The 19,310-nt window shown below is 35.4% G+C and overlaps 1 protein-coding gene across 5 annotated transcripts in view; it reads right to left on the bottom strand.

Moving 5' to 3' along the window:
- The window catches only part of for (cGMP-dependent protein kinase for), a 334,414-nt gene that overhangs the window by 290,031 nt on the left and 25,073 nt on the right, over positions 1-19,310 (bottom strand). The window contains exon 1 of one of the 5 annotated variants that reach the window (XM_074136018.1): positions 9,269-9,496. The exons of 3 other annotated variants lie outside the window; for them this stretch is intronic. Coding sequence is in view for 1 of the 2 variants with exons in the window: in XM_074136015.1 (XP_073992116.1) it covers positions 6,244-6,298 (55 nt within the window). In the remaining variant the exon portion in view is untranslated. Of the gene's footprint in view, positions 1-6,243; positions 6,393-9,268; positions 9,497-19,310 lie in introns of those variants that run through there. One more of the 5 variants, XM_074136015.1, reaches the window with a different exon arrangement.

Below are 19,310 nucleotides of genomic sequence, written 5' to 3'. Positions count from 1 at the left end.
GATTGAAGAGAAGATGGCCTTTCGCGATCTACTCTCATCATAAGAGCAGTCTAACGTATGTCCACGATAATGGAGTTGACACTACTGGGGTGCCTTCTCCACTCGTTTATCCTGATATTATTTTTATCATGTACCATATTTACTTGTTGCAACAATTCTTGCCGCAGTAAATTTCAATAAAAGACTTTTTAATAAACTATTAAGCAATTTTATTATTAAGTGATTTTACTATTAAGCGATTTTATTATCAAGTGATTTTACTATTAAGTGATTCTACTGTTAAGCGATTTTACTATTAAGTGATTTTATTATTAAGTGATTTTACTATTACGCGATTTTACTATTAAGCGATTTTACTATTAAGTGATTTTATTATTAAGTGATTTTACTATTACGTGATTTTACTATTAAGCGATTTTATTATTAAGTGATTCTACTGTTAAGCGATTTTACTATTAAGTGATTTTATTATTAAGTGATTTTACTATTACGTGATTTTACTATTAAGCGATTTTACTATTAAGTGATTTTATTATTAAGTGATTTTACTATTAAGTGATTCTACTGTTAAGCGATTTTACTATTAAGTGATTTTATTATTAAGTGATTTTACTATTACGCGATTTTACTATTAAGCGATTTTACTATTAAGTGATTTTATTATTAAGTGATTCTACTGTTAAGCGATTTTACTATTAAGTGATTTTATTATTAAGTAATTTTACTATTATGTGAATTTACTATCAAGTGATTTTACTATGAAATGATTTTACTATCAAGTGATTTTACTATTAAGCGATTTTACTATTAAGTGATTCTACTGTTAAGCGATTTTACTATTAAGTGATTTTACTATTAAGTGATTTTCCCTTCCCCTTGCTCTAATCTAGCAACAGAAGGTATTGGAAATCGAGTTGATTTTCGATTTTATCGTAGTAAATGCAACAACCCCCCTTTCACAAAGGTGCATAAAATGAAAGAATAGAAATCTTATTTTTTTTTAGAACTAATTTAATTGTTTCCATTATTTCACAGAAAACTGACTGAACCAATCACAGCTACTCGCGTAAACAACCCCCCCTCCCTCCCAAAACCAAAACAAATAAAAATCCATCAACATAATTTCCTCGTTTAAATGTGTAACAAACAAATTAGCCAATGGCGATTCATATTTCCAAAATAGATCAACAAATCTTCTTCTTTTTTTTTAACATTTAACTGTTTACATTTATCACCTTGAACAGTAAACAATACGCACTCAAAGATGTCTGCAAATTTTCAATTCTAATTGTGAGTGGTAACGCTGCTTAGTTGGGTTGAGAAGAGGCGAGTAAATAACAATGAGAAAGGACGCCATTGTTGAGACTGGGACGTTTTACTCATGAGTAAAAAATTCTGTTTAAACTACATAGAAGTTTGTTTAAACAATAGAATTGGTGAATTTAAATTTTTTTATCGAACAGAACTCTAATCGATCAAGGTATTGACCATGGCAAGAATTGAGGAAAATCAATCAACTTCCTACTTGCTAGAAAACAGATGTAGACACAGAAGTTTGTCTGGGACTCGAGGACACGCAGGATGATTTGCTGATAAAGAAGGCCGCGAACAAGTTGAGTGACAAAAGCCAGTTGATGTTGAATCGATTGTACAAAAAGGAAACGATCATCAAAGTTGGCAGCAACGACTTATTTAGTGTGGCACAGGGCGAGTCCTGTACACCAAAGGTACTGCCACCGAAGGGCTTATTGTAACATCTCCCTGAAGATCTAATTTTTAAAAGGCTCAGGTTTTTATTGCTGGAACTAAAAAGATAAGCCTCTTTCCTTCACAAGGTAGGCTTCATTAATCTAGGAGCAGACTGAGCCAGGAAGAAAGCAAGGAAATGGTGTACCTGTTTTTGCTAGATAGTGATCTTCGGCATCTTGTGACTCCGGGAGATCATCCTGCCAAAAATGTGCAGGTTTTTATCGATTACTTGGGAAAAGCAGTGGCTCCGGGAGCGTGATACGCCCTGAGTTCATAATATAAGAGTGCTAGTGATAAAAAAATGTTGACACTAACACTAGTGTTAAAAATGTTGTTTAAAGTGTTGAGATAATTGATTTACGTCTTCTACTTCCTTCCTTGGAAGCAGAAAAGAGGGAATTGGTCTCTAAAAAGCTTATCTGATTGATCTGTTATTCCCAATTTGGCATATCAGGCAGGACTCAGGCACTAGGACTACAGGATACCCGGGAGGATCCCTGTACTGAAACTGCAATGGGGTCAGAATAATAAGCATCTGTGGGCTGCAGTATCTGGAAGAACTTGACCCACTCTACGTTCTACTTTAGTCCAGCCTCTATTCTAACACCTGGACGTTACATATTAACGACAATAAAACATCAACAGTCAAAGTTCAAAAGATCACGTGAGTGTACAGAGATCAGATTATACTTTTTTAACTTTCCAGCACAGTCCAGTTTTAATCAAAGCATTCTGATTTAATTTAGATGGATAATAATGATGGTACGAAACGTTGTAAAAATCTAGTCCCATTAGATAGCCGGGCTAATTTTGTCTACATTGTTTACCGTCCCAACATTGAAGGGGCCAGAGATAGGCTGCACATGTAGCCAGTGTTGGTGGTGGTATTATGGAGTTCCAGATATAATTATCTGGAGATAAGGAAGGGCGAACTAATTATGGAATATAATGACAGGGAATCAACTTATTTTTAGAAATTGTAGCAGCATGGAGAGGGGATTTACCTCTTTGTCCAGCCCCAAGGACAAATGCTATAATAAGAATCTATCCTATATTTACATTAATGTTATCAGCTCATTAACATTTATTCTTAGCAATCCTCTAATTTCACATCATTCCTTAAGGGTCCCATTTTTCCAAGAATATTTACTTTCCCTTACTATGGGCTGCGCATAAACGAAATATGTAAACAATTTTTACGACGTTTAGGGTTCCGATGGTCCCTTAAGTGTCACTTTCAAGGTTAACCAAAAATACGCTCCTATTTCTTATACTTCAATTATTTTCGTTGAATTAAACGAGTTACTTAAATTTCCAATTCGAAGAAAACTTAGTGTTTTACTTAGAAGTGAAAATTGCCAAAGTTAGGGCAATTAGTACTGTCCAGTAGGTTGATTTTAGAAGAGTTCCTGGAAAGAAAGAGGGAAATTTTGACCCTCTCATAGTACCAATTATGAATATGGTATCCTTTTAAACGGATTGCTACATTAAGACTTTTTGGCCACCTGAATCCTCAGTTAAATGTTCCTCAAATTAAGTAATTCTAATTAAGCTACTACAAGCATTTTTCTATTTAAGTTTTTGTCTACTTCTCAAATGCTTTTAAAGGAGATTTAATTATAAATAATAAGAAATTACGATAAACAATGTTGCTTTTTTTAATCACAATAACATCTCTTATCATTTTAGGGAAATCCCGCTGATTGGAGTAGTTTCCGGGAATTCCTCTTCTCTACTTAAAGGTCTGTTATCTCTGTTCTTAGCATAACATCTAACACAGTACAGGTTATTTAAAATAACATCAAGAATACTGTAAAATTAAGATTTTTGTTTTTATGTATATTATTCCAATGATTATTTAGCCATCAGTTAATTTTCTTTGCACTAAACTAGAATGAATGACCACCGGAAATGGTATTCATCAGAACCGGGGAAATGGCGTTAAACCCAGTACATACAACGGGATAACACGACTTGTCCTTTCTACAATTTAAAACCTTATATTAATATGCAATAAGGTGCCACGGTAGCCGAGCGGTTAAGAGACTAGACCCGCAATGCTAAGGTGTATTGTTGGTTTAGTGGGTTCGATTCCCCGATCTCTAGGCTTTAGATTTTATTTAATGGTTAATAAAAGAAATTTACAGTAAAGTATGTTAGGCGGTTATAGGCTAGACCCGCATAGCTAAGATGTATTGTTGGTTTAGTGGATTCGATTCCCTGGTCTCTCGGCCTTTGATTTTATTTAATGGTAATAAAAGAAATTTACAGTAAAGTATGTTAGGCGGTTATAGGCTAGACCCGCATAGCTAAGATGTATTGTTGGTTTAGTGGATTCGATTCCCTGGTCTCTAGGCCTTGGATTTTATTTAATGGTTAATAAAAGAAATTTACAGTAAAGTATGTTAGGCGGTTATAGGCTAGACCCGCATAGCTAAGATGTATTGTTGGTTTAGTGGATTCGATTCCCTGGTCTCTAGGCCTTGGATTTTATTTAATGGTTAATATGAGAAATTTACAGTAAAGTATGTTAGGCGGTTATAGGCTAGACCCGCATAGCTAAGATGTATTGTTGGTTTAGTAGGTTCGATTCCCCGATCTCTAGGCCTTGGATTTTATTTAATGGTTAATATGAGAAATTTACAGTAAAGTATGTTAGGCGGTTATAGGCTAGACCCGCATAGCTAAGATGTATTGTTGGTTTAGTGGGCTCGATTCCCTTGTCTCTAGACCTTGGATTTTATTTAATGGTAATAAAAGAAATTTACAGTAAAATATGTTTGTTAGTCGCCTCATCAGTCCACGACACCTAATTTGGTATTTTGACGTAAAACCCGCCAGAAATATTAATATCCAATAAAATTAGTAGGAATAACCAATTAAAAATATGTGGTCCAAAACGTCGGCCAAAAAAAATTTGTAAAAATGAATTCGTTGTCAGATATATAATTATATAAATGTTGAGATACAATTAATGATATGTTATTAAGTAGGGAATTGAATTTCTAGCTCAGGGTGGCTGATGGAGGGGGCAACGTACACAAAAAATTATGTCAAAACAAAATAAAGAAAAAGGGATTGTAAAAACAACTATAAATTGTAAATCTACAATATACATAAATTATACAATATATAATACTACAATGCTACAATATAGCACTTCAGACAGAAAACGCGATCTCAAAACAATCTGAATAAATTACTCGAATTAATATTTTAGATCTTAAGTGTTTGCAAAATACATAAAAGGTACAGGAAAAAAGGGCTGAAGCGATTAAAAACAAAATTCTCCCGATCTTCCTCAGGAGCTGGAAGGTGGTGTACTACGTTCCAGGTTTTTAGTTCACTCTACATCGTCTGAGGAAACCCGTCAGGGTGCTTAGCTCAGATTACTCAAGATCGAAGTACGGGTAAAGAGACAGATCATTTTGGTTACAAAGAAGTGATTCCCAGGGCTTCATGCATAGCAGTGTGTCCCAAGTTTCTGATTTCTTTAGAAATAAGAAGGGAAGCAACCCCTGCTTGAAGGCCAATCACAACTCCTTTTATCGCCCGAAATATTTTTTATTTATCCTGCCCAGTTAATTGGTGCAATTCGCCAAGCTATTCCTGGAACATAATTTCAAACCGAGATCATATAAACTCAACGCTTTAATCAAAAAAGGACAAGATAGGGATTACAATTCTCTGATTCCAATCTTCTAGAACAATATCTGGACCACCTGGACGAATGTTCCTTTTTTTCCAAGAAAAGAGAATTGGTAGCCAGCCCCGGGGGGGGGAAAAAAAGAAATTAAATTGGTAGTCATGGATAAGCAAGCTTACCCATGCCTTCTATAGCAGTTAAGAGCTAACTTTTCTCTACAATTTGGTAAAGAGAGCATTGAATTCTCAACAGTACAAAGAGAGATATAAAGGTTTGAAATTTCGACGCATTTGCAAACCTCCAAAATTTATCCTTCTATATCTCATTAACTATTAACACAAAACCATTGGAATTAATACCAGTTATAGAGCTAACTTTACTCTACAATTCGGTAAAGATTTCATTGAATTCTCTACAGTACGAAGAGAGATATAAAGGATTGAAATTTCGACGCATTTGCAAACCTCCAAAATTTAACCTTCCATAACTCATTAACTATTAACGCTAAAACTTCGCAATTTATACCAGTTATAGAGAGAACTTTTCTCTAAAATTCTCTACGATTTCATTGAATTCTCAACAGTAAGAAGAGGTATATAAAGGTTTGAAATGTCTACGCCGTACCCATTCCTTCCTATTCAAACGGAACTGCGATCTTTTTAGCGCCATTTTCTGCACTTGTGTATGACAACTAGATGGGAATACAGGAGTAGTTATGTTTTTCAATTACAGGAAATTATCCTGTTCCCTCATGAATTTTCAGTAACTACTTGTCCCGGTAAATACGTTTAAGAAAAGGTACCGCTAGCATATTCTTAGAAACGTAAGTCCTTACTTAAGTTACTTACAAGCTATGGGTAGTCCCTCAGTAAGTACTGCCGCAGTGAATGGTACTGTAGACATACTCAAAATGGACCAAATCTCAAAAAAATTAAGCAAGCAAAACCACCCCGACCAAAAAAAATGAAATGTGATGAAAATAAAATTTACATTTCAAAAATAAGTAAGGCACAAGTGAACTGAACTTAAACAATTTTACTACTGAAATTGTTACAACATAATAACACGCACCAATACATGCACAATGTGGTGGTGAGCTCAGTGTCTAAAGATAGGGTGTCGTGCGTTTGTGTGAGTGAAAGAGAGAGAGAGAGAGAGATGTTCTTATCTTGTCCATTGTAAATCATACCCAGCCCTGAGTTTGCATATGGCAAACATACGTACATCTCACCAATTCTCTGATGTAATATATATATATATATATATATACGAATATATACACACAGAGTAATTTATGTGTTAGTAGAAGAAGACACAAGTATAGAATTATTCTGTTATCTGTTAGCGGTTCTCGACTCTGCAAGACAATTCTACAAAATCAAATAAGATCAAATAAGAGTGCTTGAAGGCGCCACGGTAGCCGAGCGGTTAAGAGGCTAGACCCGCCATGCTAGCATGTATTGTTGGTTTAGTGGGTTCGATTCTCGGTCTCTACGCCTTGGATTTTATTTAATGGTTAATATGAGAAATTTATAGTAAAGTATGTTAGGCGGTTATAGGCTAGACCCGCAATGCTAAGATGTATTGTTGGTTTAGTGGTTTCGATTATCGGTCTCTAGGCCTTGGATTTTATTTAATGGTTAATATGAGAAATTTATAGTAAAGTATATTAGTCTAAACGCCTGAATTGGCCAGCTTATTTTGAAAAGAACCTACAGGAACCTAATTTTTTTGTATGGCATGCAAAAGGAAGTGCGTCATTTTAAACAAGCTCTTTTTTTATGAGGAGGCACTTTACAAGCAAGATCTCAAATCACACTTTAATTTTTTTAAGAGAATTCCTTAGGGAACTGCCTACTTAATTATCCCTTAAGGACCAAGGTAATCCCAAACAACCGCATGGATATCCATTGAAAGATCTTTCATGATTAATATAAAAAAAATACAGCGCTCTCAACATGACCGCTTTTGATTCCAAAATAATATAACCGAAACTCCATTGACACAGATCGGTACAGGAGTACTTCAGTTATAATAAAATGACCCGCATCCTAATTGAAGATCATCTCTATTTAACTACCCTCTTCCTAGATACAGCATCCAGGAAGTAAGTAATGATCAGACCTTATCTTTTATCTATTTCCTGATTTCACTGCTCAATTATTATACGTTGCTTTAATTTAAGGTCCCCACTAGTTCTGCCTGTCGAAAAGACTGGTGTGTGAAACATTCACAAAGATTATATAAAGTTGCCGATGGAAGATCGATGGGAATTTTTCGATTTGGAATCTCTTTTATAACCCAGTCGGAAGGAAGTCTTCATAAACTATTGACTTAGGGCACTTTTTTTTATCAAGATTTCGTGTAGATAGACGTAAGCGTACTTCCGGTGGATTTCATAAAATGGAACTTTAATTAAAAAAGATTACAATGTTAATTTCAAATGATGATGGTTCGTTCAATAAATAAATTAATTTTAAAAAAATGTTACGGCAAACTGCGGAAAATTAACAAGAAAAATAAATAAGGGTTGGGAGTTCATGTGTGTTATGTAAGTCTCGAGATGGGAATGTGCAAATCTTGAAGTTTGGAGGGATACACTCAGGGGCACACAGATCCATCGGGAGAGAAGTTTACACTTTACGGAGTATTGTGAGATGTTCTTTTAAAAAAAATGGCTCTGAAATCTATATTTGGTAGGGTGGTACTTTATAAGCATGCCTCAAGTAATAGAGTTTTCTGAAAACCAGTCAAAGAAAACTCACCGGAAAAACGTTTTAAATAAAAAATTCCATTTCCATGGGAAATCTTGGAAAAACTCACTTTAGCAAAAACACCAAGCATCCCTATCCATCCTAATGCTATGATTACTACCTGTGCGGATGTTACCGATATGCTTTCCGCACATCTTGACTCCCTTGAAGCCTTAGGAAATATTCAGGACCACCAGCGTACCAATTACTTGTCCTCTATAAGACGAAGAACTTGCCCAGCTCAGATAATAGACCTTCCAATCTTAAGCTCTTATACAAATCTTCCCAACGATACTCCCCATAGAGTCCTTTTAGTCCCGAACTAATCCGCGTTCATTTCCTTATTTCCTACAGTAATCTTATCCAGTCATCCTAATTCTGGAGCTCAACCCACCCCGACCAAGCAATCATCAACGTTAATGGCCCCCGTGAACTCCAGCTGAGTTCCAGCATGATCATAATTCCAGGAGAGTCCAAGCTGTGGTTGGCTTTTCTCATCACGTCCTCCTGCAGAAGGGCAACTTTATTTCTAAGAGTATAATCACCACATTGTACCGGATGCAACAAAAAAAAAAAAAAATGTATAAAAAGTAAAAACGCTTTCCTAGATGACGAATTCCGACCTAAACCAAAAGTACCGGAAGCGACAACCGTACCTAACTAGGGGGGTACCAAGTTTTGAATTAACTACGAGATATTCTATGAAAACTAAAGACTTCCTTTTTCTCCAGTTGTGAGCACCTCAAAACCGGATATTTCGGAAATATTAACAAGATCGCAATTTACAAAAATTCCGAAAAAATAACCGGAAGTATGAGAACACTTTCCGTTGATCAAATGATTTCAAAAAATAGCACAGAATGATTGGCTATCAACTATACTTGGCTGGCTAAAAAGAAATATGTATATATATATTGAAACAAGATTAATTCAGAAATCTGACCTAATTACAGATGGCAGACTCACAAACTTGCTGTACCACACTAACACTTAGTACTAACCACAGTGCGTATAAAAATATAATTGAATACAAACGTCTTGTTACTCGTATTATTAGGCGTATAATTTAAAAAAAATAAAAATGAATAATATATTTTGTAGTAAACATAATCGATATTACCTGGCAATTGTATTGACTAGATATTGGTAAATATTGAAAAGCATTCAATTAATTTAAAACTGCATCGATAAATCAATAAAACACACAAACACACACTGACAGACAAACACATATAACTTGTACTTCGATGTATCGTGATTCACATTTTGATTGAAAGAGCACATTATTGTACACAATACAATAATCGATTCCGAGATTATTTATTAATAGACACTGCAAGAGAATGGTAGGCCGGCAGGGCAATGTGATACTGTCGCGGGCGACAGTTTGCAGCGCGTTCGGGCCAGACACATTATACATTCAATGTAATATCATTTGGCTCTAGAGTGGGGGATGGATCTCGGCGACGTTCTCGTTTAATGGGCGCTAGATTACTCTTGTAGTTCTCTTAACTGCGATTTCTTCCCCTTTTTTGGGATTTTTATTTCCTGTTTAAGTATTATGAGCGAGCAGATTTTGAGTTTTGAACCTGAGAGAGTTTTGAGATCTCTTTGGGTAGACTCTGGTGAGGTAATCCCCTCTCCTCCCCCCCCAAAAAAAATCTATTCACCGGAAGTACCATTTCATCGAATCGTATTTTCAGGTCCTTTTTTCTTCCGGCTTTTTCCTTAAACGAGGAACATATCAATCTCATTTTCCCAGTTTCCCAGGAAACTACATTTTACGGGGTGAGTGGGAGAGAAAGTGTTAAGGCTCGCCTATAAAGGCCCTTGAATGCTGCTGTACTACGGACAAAGCAGCCGTCCTAGCGATGAAGTGTGTGAAGACGCCCTCATTGGCTGAAAAAGTTAGTCCTGACCGGCCAATGAGATGGCTAATTGTATTTCATATCCGGAAATCAGCGTTTTCCCAACCTGTTTTGGCTCGCGTACCACTTGGTAGTTACATCATGCTAAATTCTACTAAATACTTCGTAAAAATGATTGTTTTTCGTCAAATTTGTTATTCCGATAATCTTATTTTATTATTATTATTTTAATGATTTAAGGCGCGTCAACATCTAAGGTTATTAGCGCCCGGAGCTTTTTCCAGTGCACTACCCGCCTCTGGAGAGTGTTCTCTCGTTACAGACAACACTGCCCATCACCCGGACAATGAGCTATAAGAAGCTCCTAGGAAGAGAAAATCTAAGGGTCAGCAGCTGGATTCGAACCCGGGACCTCCGCATAGCTAATCCCTTCCCTTTATTATTATTATTATTATTATTATCTTTATTTGTATAGAGATACAATGGATCTGTTACAAAGGAGTTCAAAGTTCAAGTTCACTTTATAAACTTTGTAAAGTGTAAGATCTTAGTTTTAAAACTTTTTTTAAATTAAATTTAATGTAGCTTGGATAGAGCTTACTCATTAAAATTCGGTCTCTTTAAGCAGAGCTTTTAAATAGTTATCATTTAAGTTCTTTTACATGATAATTGTATTAATTTTTTTTTATCTTTTATTGATAATGATGTAGCTTTTCCTAAATTTTCTTTATAGAAAAGGCTTTTTTGGGGGGGCTTATTTTTGGCATTGGCTTTCGCCATACAGCCAGCATCGTCTAGGTGCTTATCACTAGGATATCACTCACAAGGATAAACATATTCGCTTCACTCACTCATCCCTCTACTATATTCAAGATGGATCAGTACTCTATTCCTGCCATCCTTACAGCTTAACCAAAAATTAAAAATCACCGTAATCCTTCTCTAATCATTTTCTTCCATTCATTCTAATTCGGCTATAACTTTTCATACTAAATATACTACAACATTCATAATAGAAAGGGGTTTTGAAATCCAATTTTTATTGGTGTTTTCGGGGTTTTGGGAAAATACTCCATGAAAGACAATTTAATCCTGTTAAATGTGCTATTATATTTGCTCGTATATCTTGAGACAGACTAACCTTATTACTCTGTACATATTAACAACTTTACTGTATAATATTTTTAAATTTTTTATGTCCGCCATTATTGATTATTTATCGCTTACCACAGGTTGGGAAAAGCTGCCGTAAGCGGTACAACGGAAGACCCTTACATTGACAGAAATATGGATTGATTAGAAAAGGAATCTAATTTAATTATATTTAGCAACCATTGGCTTATTACATTACATTTTTTTTTTGTTTTTAATTAAATCCTAAAGTTATTGGAAACCCTGAGCTTTTACAAGTACACTGCCGGCCTTCAGACAGTGCTCTCTCTCGCAACAGGTCCATCACCGGACAGTGAGCAGTAAGAAGCTTCTAGAAAGTGAAGATCTAGCAGCCAGAAGCTTACATTTCAATCCAGAATCTCCGCGTTGGAGTCTAGTAAACGCTAACCACGCTCAGCTGATCCCCCACCTCCACTATTTCATTAATTTTACTTAAAATTGTTTTAATTAAATAAAATTTAAATACAAATTATTTTTTTAAATCTATTTTATTAGTCTCAAGATTTAGTTTTCTTAAATTTTAATTTTTTTACTATTATTTCACCAAGATCAAAAACTATCAAGATCCGCCCTTGAGGTTACCAATGAAATCGCCTCCAAAGAAGTTATAAATATTTATTAAATACAAATAAAGAAAATAAAATTACGGTGGCATTCCAAACTGAAGTTAGTTTTTTTTTTTTTATTTTAAAGATTCTTTATTATTATATATTCAAGGTCAGCTGTATTATAGCTGGCTCAAACTCATTAAAGATAATTTGCTAAGAAGATATATTTTGAATAAATTTAATAAATATAGATAATTTACTTGACATATTTATTGATATTGTATTCAAATTATTATCGATTATTAATTGTATTTGTAATTGAGAGGGATAGTTATTCACTGGATCGATGGTTGCATGAATGAACCTGTAATTATTTTATTTTCACTTCCCGTATCTTCTGCCAACGATAACCTTCTAGTGAGGTTTTTTTCTGGGGAAGTGGATAGTTGGCCAAATTAGGCGCCTGTCTCACCTTTATGCGGCTTAGGGCACCCGTATATGTTCCTGTGAGAGAGTTCTATTGAGTGAGTTTTATGGTCTAGTTACCTAATTTCTCAAAAAGGTATGGGATTAGTCACTGGAATGGTAGGAGCCAAAAAATTCAAGCAAGAGGCAGGAGGACCAAAGTTCTGAGCGGGAAGATCTTCAACCCAACTGACAGTGATCCAAGAAACTACCAACATCGCACGGGACAGCCTAAAAGTCTCTGCAGGAAGAAAAAGAAACACAGAGCACGTTGTCCTCTTTCGTAAAGGGCTTAAATTTAGCGGAAGACCTAAAAATCCATCCCTCTCTTTTAAAGGGTCCTTACATGAATTTGAATGGTCCAAATTAAACTTACAGATCTACGAACGAGGTGTGGCTATTAAATAACGAGACTATTGCTATAAAACATTTTATTTTAAATTTATACATATTTAGTTATTATCACCTTCAATATACACCCCTCCCCTATCCCTACAACTCCTCCATGCGAATTTACCATTGTTCCAAACAGTGCTGGAAGTTTTTTTCTGTCTGAGCTCCTGCATGACGCATGCCGCTTTTTCTTTCACAGCTTCAACGGACTGAAATCGTGTTCCTTTTAATGCAGATTTGACTTTTAGGGAACAGATAAAAGTCACATGGGGCCAGAGGTCAGGCGAATAAGGCGGATGGCCTAAAACTAAGATGTTGTACTTGGCTAGAAATGTCTTCTTGACAGACAGTGCAGTGTGAGCCGGCGCGTTGTCTTGATGGAGAAACCTGAAGACTTGTTCTTCCACAAATCGGGTCGTTTTTTTTACATCCTAACTCACGGTAGTAATGTTGATTCAATTATAATCGATATTTCCATCCGTTTAGGACGTGGAAGGGCGACCCGGGCGGTCATAATCTCCAACGTCTTCTCGGCCATCTTGGAAACGCTTGAACCACTCAAAAACTTGCGCACGTGATAAACCTTCATCACCATAAACTTCTTTTAATGAAAGATCAAGTTTCAGAAGCGGTTTTACCAAAGTTTTGATGTGAAATTTCACGAAAATTCGTTGCTCTACTACATGTATCATGTTTTCGGCAAAACGAAACTAACACCTCTTACACAAACGACGGTTCCGGTCAGACGGATTTCTCTACAAACATGTGAGACACGCTGCAATCCGAAAGAGAAGGCTTTACGCTGCACAGCTGTCGGTCGTTAGGATTTGGTGCATGCATAGTTCACTTCTGTAGCAGCATCAGTCTCGTTATTTAATAGTTATTAAATTAGTGTGACAAGTGTAAGGAAGAACGTTAAATCATTTCGAAGATCTCCTACAATATTGGCATACTTCCGGTAGGCAGGAGCCTCGCCTAAAACCTCAGAATGTGAAGCGACAATAGTACCAAAACAGAACACCAAACTACGACAATAGTACCAAAACAGAACACCAAACTAGAACAATAACACCAAAACAGAACACCAAACTATGACAATAGTACCAAGACAGAACACCAAACTACGACAATAGTACCAAGACAGAACACCAAACTACGACAATAGTACCAAGACAGAACACCAAACTACGACAATAGTACCAAAACAGAACACCTAACTACGACAATAGTACCAAAACAGAACACCAAACTAGTTAACACAATAAGCGGATAACTCCGGTACTTTATGTTTTTGACTTACTTTATTTTGTTAATATATACACAGATCACTCACTAAAAACTTCTACCAGTGTTCAGGAAGTCCTCAAAATATGTATTTCCGGTTACAATCACGATTGCAACACTTCCAAGAGAAATTGAAAGAGAATTAACAAATAAAATGTAATCCAACTTTATTACTGTTAAGTAGGTGGGTGTAAACTTTAGCAATGTATGCAATGGTTCACCTGTTTGAATCTATTAACAAAGGCAATCTACTAATGCAGGTGGGAACTCGTATTCTAAATGCAATAATAATGCACTTTAATGACCTTCAAACATTCAGGAAACTATTCTTAACCAGTACGCTGTGCACATACCGCGGCATGCAGGCGTAGGACGGCTCCAACAAACACGTACTTATGCATGTATAAACAACAAAACTACCCACTTCGCCTAGCTCAAAGAGCCGCCATTTAATGAGGCCCTCCACAGACCAATGAGGAGCAGTCCGAGCTACTGGCGTTACCCTCTAACTTCCGCTCACCTTTGACCTCAAAAAAAAAAAAAAAAAACAAAAGTCTCCGCATATCCGGTAACTTTCCGAGTAACAAAAATAAAAATCAATGTTAAAGCAAAATATTGATTCAAATTTTCTGTTCCATTTTGATAACTCGGTAGACTAATTTAAATGGCCTAAAATTCTGTTACGAGCGCTCAGAGAAGGTGCTGAAGAAAGAAGGGAAACACGTTGCCACGGCAACCAGTAAATTAGGGCGGCCCTTTGTGACCCTCCCTTTGTGTATGTAGAGCACCCCCTAGCGTCCATATTTATATATCCTAAAATTGAGAACAACGATTTACATCAAACCATAAAGAAGAGCAGGCTATTTAATATTTATTTTCAACCGCCCTAAATATGGTTTCACAGAAACATTTCGACTTATTTATTACAAATGTTGTTACATTCACAAAAAATACGAGTTTACCTTTTAAACCCACATTTGAATATTAAATATAGATAAGACAAAGAACATAAAATAACCTTCTAAGAGGGAAAAAAAACTGTAAAAAAAAAAATAAGATGTAGAAGAAACAACAACAACAAAATACTTAATACAATAAATAAGTCCGCCAGACTTAGCGGCAGAGATTGTGGTTACCTTGATAATGTTCGAAGAAAACAGCTGTTTTGGAGGAACTTCTGCGAATATTAAGACAATATGTCTACCAAAGAGGATGTACTATTTCTAAGCACAGATGAAAATTTCGTTTTAACGCAGTTTAAGTGATTTAGGTTTTCCTCTACTCTAAAGCGCCAATTCAGTGACATGTACGGTTCTACAAGCTATGTATAACGTAAGCTAAAGGCTATATATTCTTTCCAATGCATTAAATGACAGTTAAATAAAAATACATCGTTAATAATAATACTAATAATAAAGGGAAAGGATTAGCTATTCGGTTAGCGTATTGGATTCCCACGCGGAGGTCCTGGGTTTGAATCCAGCTGCTGACCCTTAGATTTTCTCTTACTAGGAGCTTCTTACAGCTCACTGGCCGGCTGATAGACAGTATTGTCTGTAACGAGAGAACACTGTCCGGAGGCCGGCAGTGCACTGGAAAAAAGCTCCGGGCGCCAATAACCTTAGATGTTGACGTGCCTTAAAACATTTTAAAAATAATAATAATAATAATTCAAAATTGCCAACGTTTCGAAAAAATGTGATGCTTTCATCAAGAGAGATTTGTAAAATGTTTTTTCTGCAACCATGTAGGAATGTTCTCATTACTCAATTAAAATCAGCTATGTAATGCCCAACTTTACCTCACTTGAGGGGAAAAAAATCCCATTAGTGTCACTTTCCTCACTAGTGAGTGAAAAAACTTTATTGTGCTTCCTTGATATAAGAAGTTTTGTTATTAACATAAATATTTTCTGTAAAACTTTAATAAGCTTATTTAACGTAACTAAATAATTAAAAAACGAATATTAAAAAATAAAATAGAAATTGAAATGAATATAGAAATAAAAATCATACTTTAATAAATAATTAGATATTTTTAATTATAACAGTTAGAAAGGTTATAGTGTTACCTTATAGAAATCTAAAATGGATTCTAGTGATTCCTGTTTAGTTTTTTTTTAGTTAATAACCCTAATGGTTGCAGAAAAAATATAATATTTAACTCGAGTGTAAAGTATTTTCCTCACACTCGGCAATTTGCACTTGCACTCGCCTCGCTCCGCAACGCTCGTGCGTGCAAACCTGCCTCGTGTGAGGAAAAGTACTACTTTCCGCACTTGTTAAATAAATAACTATTTTCTTATAAAATATTGCAAATAATAAAAAAATTATTTAAAAAAATATCTCTTTATTTATAAGTAATATTTTTCAGAACCCAATACTGTCAATCAATTAAGAAAAAAATTGTGAGAGTACAGATTAATAGAATTTTAGTTCAAGCCTTTTAATTAAAATTGATTGTAAATCAATTAGGTTCCGGTACGTCATGATACTTTCAAAAAGTCTTTTGAATCGTCGTGAATCTACCGAGTAAATTGAAGCTAACTTTTACTGAATCAACAAATTAAAAGTATTAAATGAAACCTTTAAGCATGACAATACGAACAGACGTACAGACTGGACGATAAAGAAGATTTCATTAATAAATCAACAATCAATTTAATAGATTGCAATAGATAAAATAAAAGCAATAAAAAGTTCGTTAGTTTAAATCTATAATTAGTTTGATCAAGCAATTAAACACGCCAAATTCTAATCTATAAACTATCTGTTGACCTAAATAAAATACCACACACACAGGAAGCAAGTGAACAATACATGCAAACTATCAGTGCAGCCAACTCTATCTGGCAGTCAATAATGGACGACAAAATATGACGACCTTCATTTAATATATACTTTACTCATCCCCGAATATTAAACTGCAATTTATTTAGATCAATTAGCATATTTAATGGTAACAGTTATGGCTAAAGAAAAAATACAGATGAGAGAAGGTTATTGACCTCCTTTTTGACGTAAACATATTATTACAATTAGTTTCTTGGAAATCTAAACCACAATAATCATTATAGACGCCATATTATTCAGAGATCGCCAGAGAAAAAAAAGAGAATATTATGGAAATACAGCAAATTAGCTCAATAACTCTTTGTTGATTGCAGTTCTCGAAATAAGACACACACACACACACACACACACGCACACCCCCAAAAAAAGGGTGTGAACACTCACAAATTTCTCCTACTAAAAGAACTTATTTAATAAACTTATTCCTAGAAAAATTATTTAAACCAAAAAGTTGAGATCAAAATACGAAGTTTAGAGGAAATTTAGGAGGTCTTTTCGTAAAAAAATGGAAAATTCATTGTAATACTTCCGGTACTATGTGAGAAACTTTAGAAGTTTTCTATGCACTGCCATCTTATCAAGAAATTTAAACCTCTTCAAAAATAAATGACGCATTTGTTTTTATACTATTAAAAGGTTTTAAAGGAAGTCGTACAGAAATGGTACTTTAACGGCAAGAATATCTCATTTCCAGGAGTCCCTTTAATCGATTTGTCCTCGAAAAATTTCCCAAATAAAGGTAGTAGACCAACACTGGGGCAAACAAGGATATCAGCTTTAAAGGAAATCGTTGGAGTCGTCTTATCAAAATGTTTTTAAAAAATTCATGGAAGGGGTACTTCCGGTAATGGTAGTTTCATCAAATTTCAGGAATTTTAGCAGCACATAACAATTCTTCTTTATAACATGTAGGACATAAAAACCGTACATTGTACGCAAATAGTGCTTTAGAGCCGGGGTGGCCAACTTTTCTGTATATAAGATCTATTTTTTTTTTTTTATCTTAAAAGTGTGTCGCGATCGACTTGTAGGTCGATAGGCATAGTCTAAGGGGTTGTGAAATGCATACTATGTTTATACACTGTGTTTCAGTATAAGGTGCATTCCAGCGAGCTATGGGTAGATAAAGAAAATATATTATTTTTTAAATCACTTATTAAGTTTTCAAGATATAGGCTCATGAAGAAAATAGATTTCCAGACCCAACTTTTGATAGCAGCTTTTAGGTACCTAAAAAAATTCGATTTTTCGACACTTTTTCAACATAGAATTTTACTAACTTAAAATGCAATTTAATTTTTTTATCAACTATAAGTTGTTGTACTATTTGTTCGTAAATATGAAAAAGTTGTTAAAATAATGCACAGTATGGCTGATTATTTGATTACAATATTTCATTTTCGCGTTTTTTTTGGGCCAGGAAAATTTATCTTGAAAGAATAATAAGACTTACTTTTTCCATCCTAGACATTGCGGGCGATCGACGATCGACCAAAACTGGCCTCGCGATGGACTTATTGGCCACCCCTGCTTTAGAGGATAGCCAACTCAACCTTTGATTTCAGAAGTGCAACTTAATCGAATTTCGCAAAATCACAATGACTGCAATGTGGTAGTTAAAAAAAAAAAAGTAAAGAATATCGATTATTGCCATAATCGATAACAACTCGAAAAAACGACGATTTATTTTGTGTTAAATTATAAATACGAGGGTCGTTTGAAAAGTCCGTGCAAAAATATAAACTACTTAATTTTTTGGGGTAAACCTTTTTTATTTTTCAACATAGTCTCCTTTTAGGCTTATACACTTCGTCCAACGCTGCTCTAGTTTGTTGATCCCTTCCGAATAATAGGATTTGTCCAAGTCTGAAAAATAGCCATTCGTTTCTGCAATCACCTCCTCGTTTGAATAAAATCTTTTTCCCGCCAGCCATTTCTTCATATTGGGGAACAAATAGTAGTCCGAGGAAGCCAAGTCTGGAGAATAGGGGGGATGTGAAACGAGTTGGAACCCTATTTCCATTAATTTTGCGACCACAACTGCTGAGGTGTGAGCTGGTACGTTGTCGTGATGGAAAAGGACTTTTTTGTGGGCCAATCGTGGGCGTTTTTCTTGCAGCTCGGTTTTCAAACGGTCCAATAACGATGAATAATATGCACCTGTAATAGTTTTACCCTTTTCCAGACAGTCGATGAGGATTATTCCTTGCGAATCCCAAAAGACAGTCGCCATAATCTTTCCGGCCGAAGGAACGGTCTTCGCCTTTTTTGGCGCAGATTCCCCCCTTGGTAACCCATTGTTTAGATTGTTCTTTGGTCTCAGGAGTGTAGTGATGTATCCATGTTTCATCCACAGTGACGAAACGGCGCTTAAAGTCCTGCGGATTCTTCTGGAACAGCTGCAAACCGTCCTTGCGACGCTTCACACGATTTCCTTTTTGGTCAAGCGTGAGCAATCGCGGCACCCATCTTGCGGATAGCTTTGTCATGTCCAAATGTTGATGCAAAATATTATGTACCCGTTCATTCGAGATGCCCACAGCACTAGCAATCTCACTCACCTTCACTCTTCTGTCATC

The sequence above is a fragment of the Rhodnius prolixus genome, unplaced genomic scaffold, assembly GCF_049639745.1.
Source record: "Rhodnius prolixus isolate KJV_2025 unplaced genomic scaffold, Rpr scaffold_5, whole genome shotgun sequence".
NCBI lineage: Eukaryota > Metazoa > Arthropoda > Insecta > Hemiptera > Reduviidae > Rhodnius > Rhodnius prolixus.
This window is presented reverse-complemented; position numbering and strand designations above follow the sequence as displayed.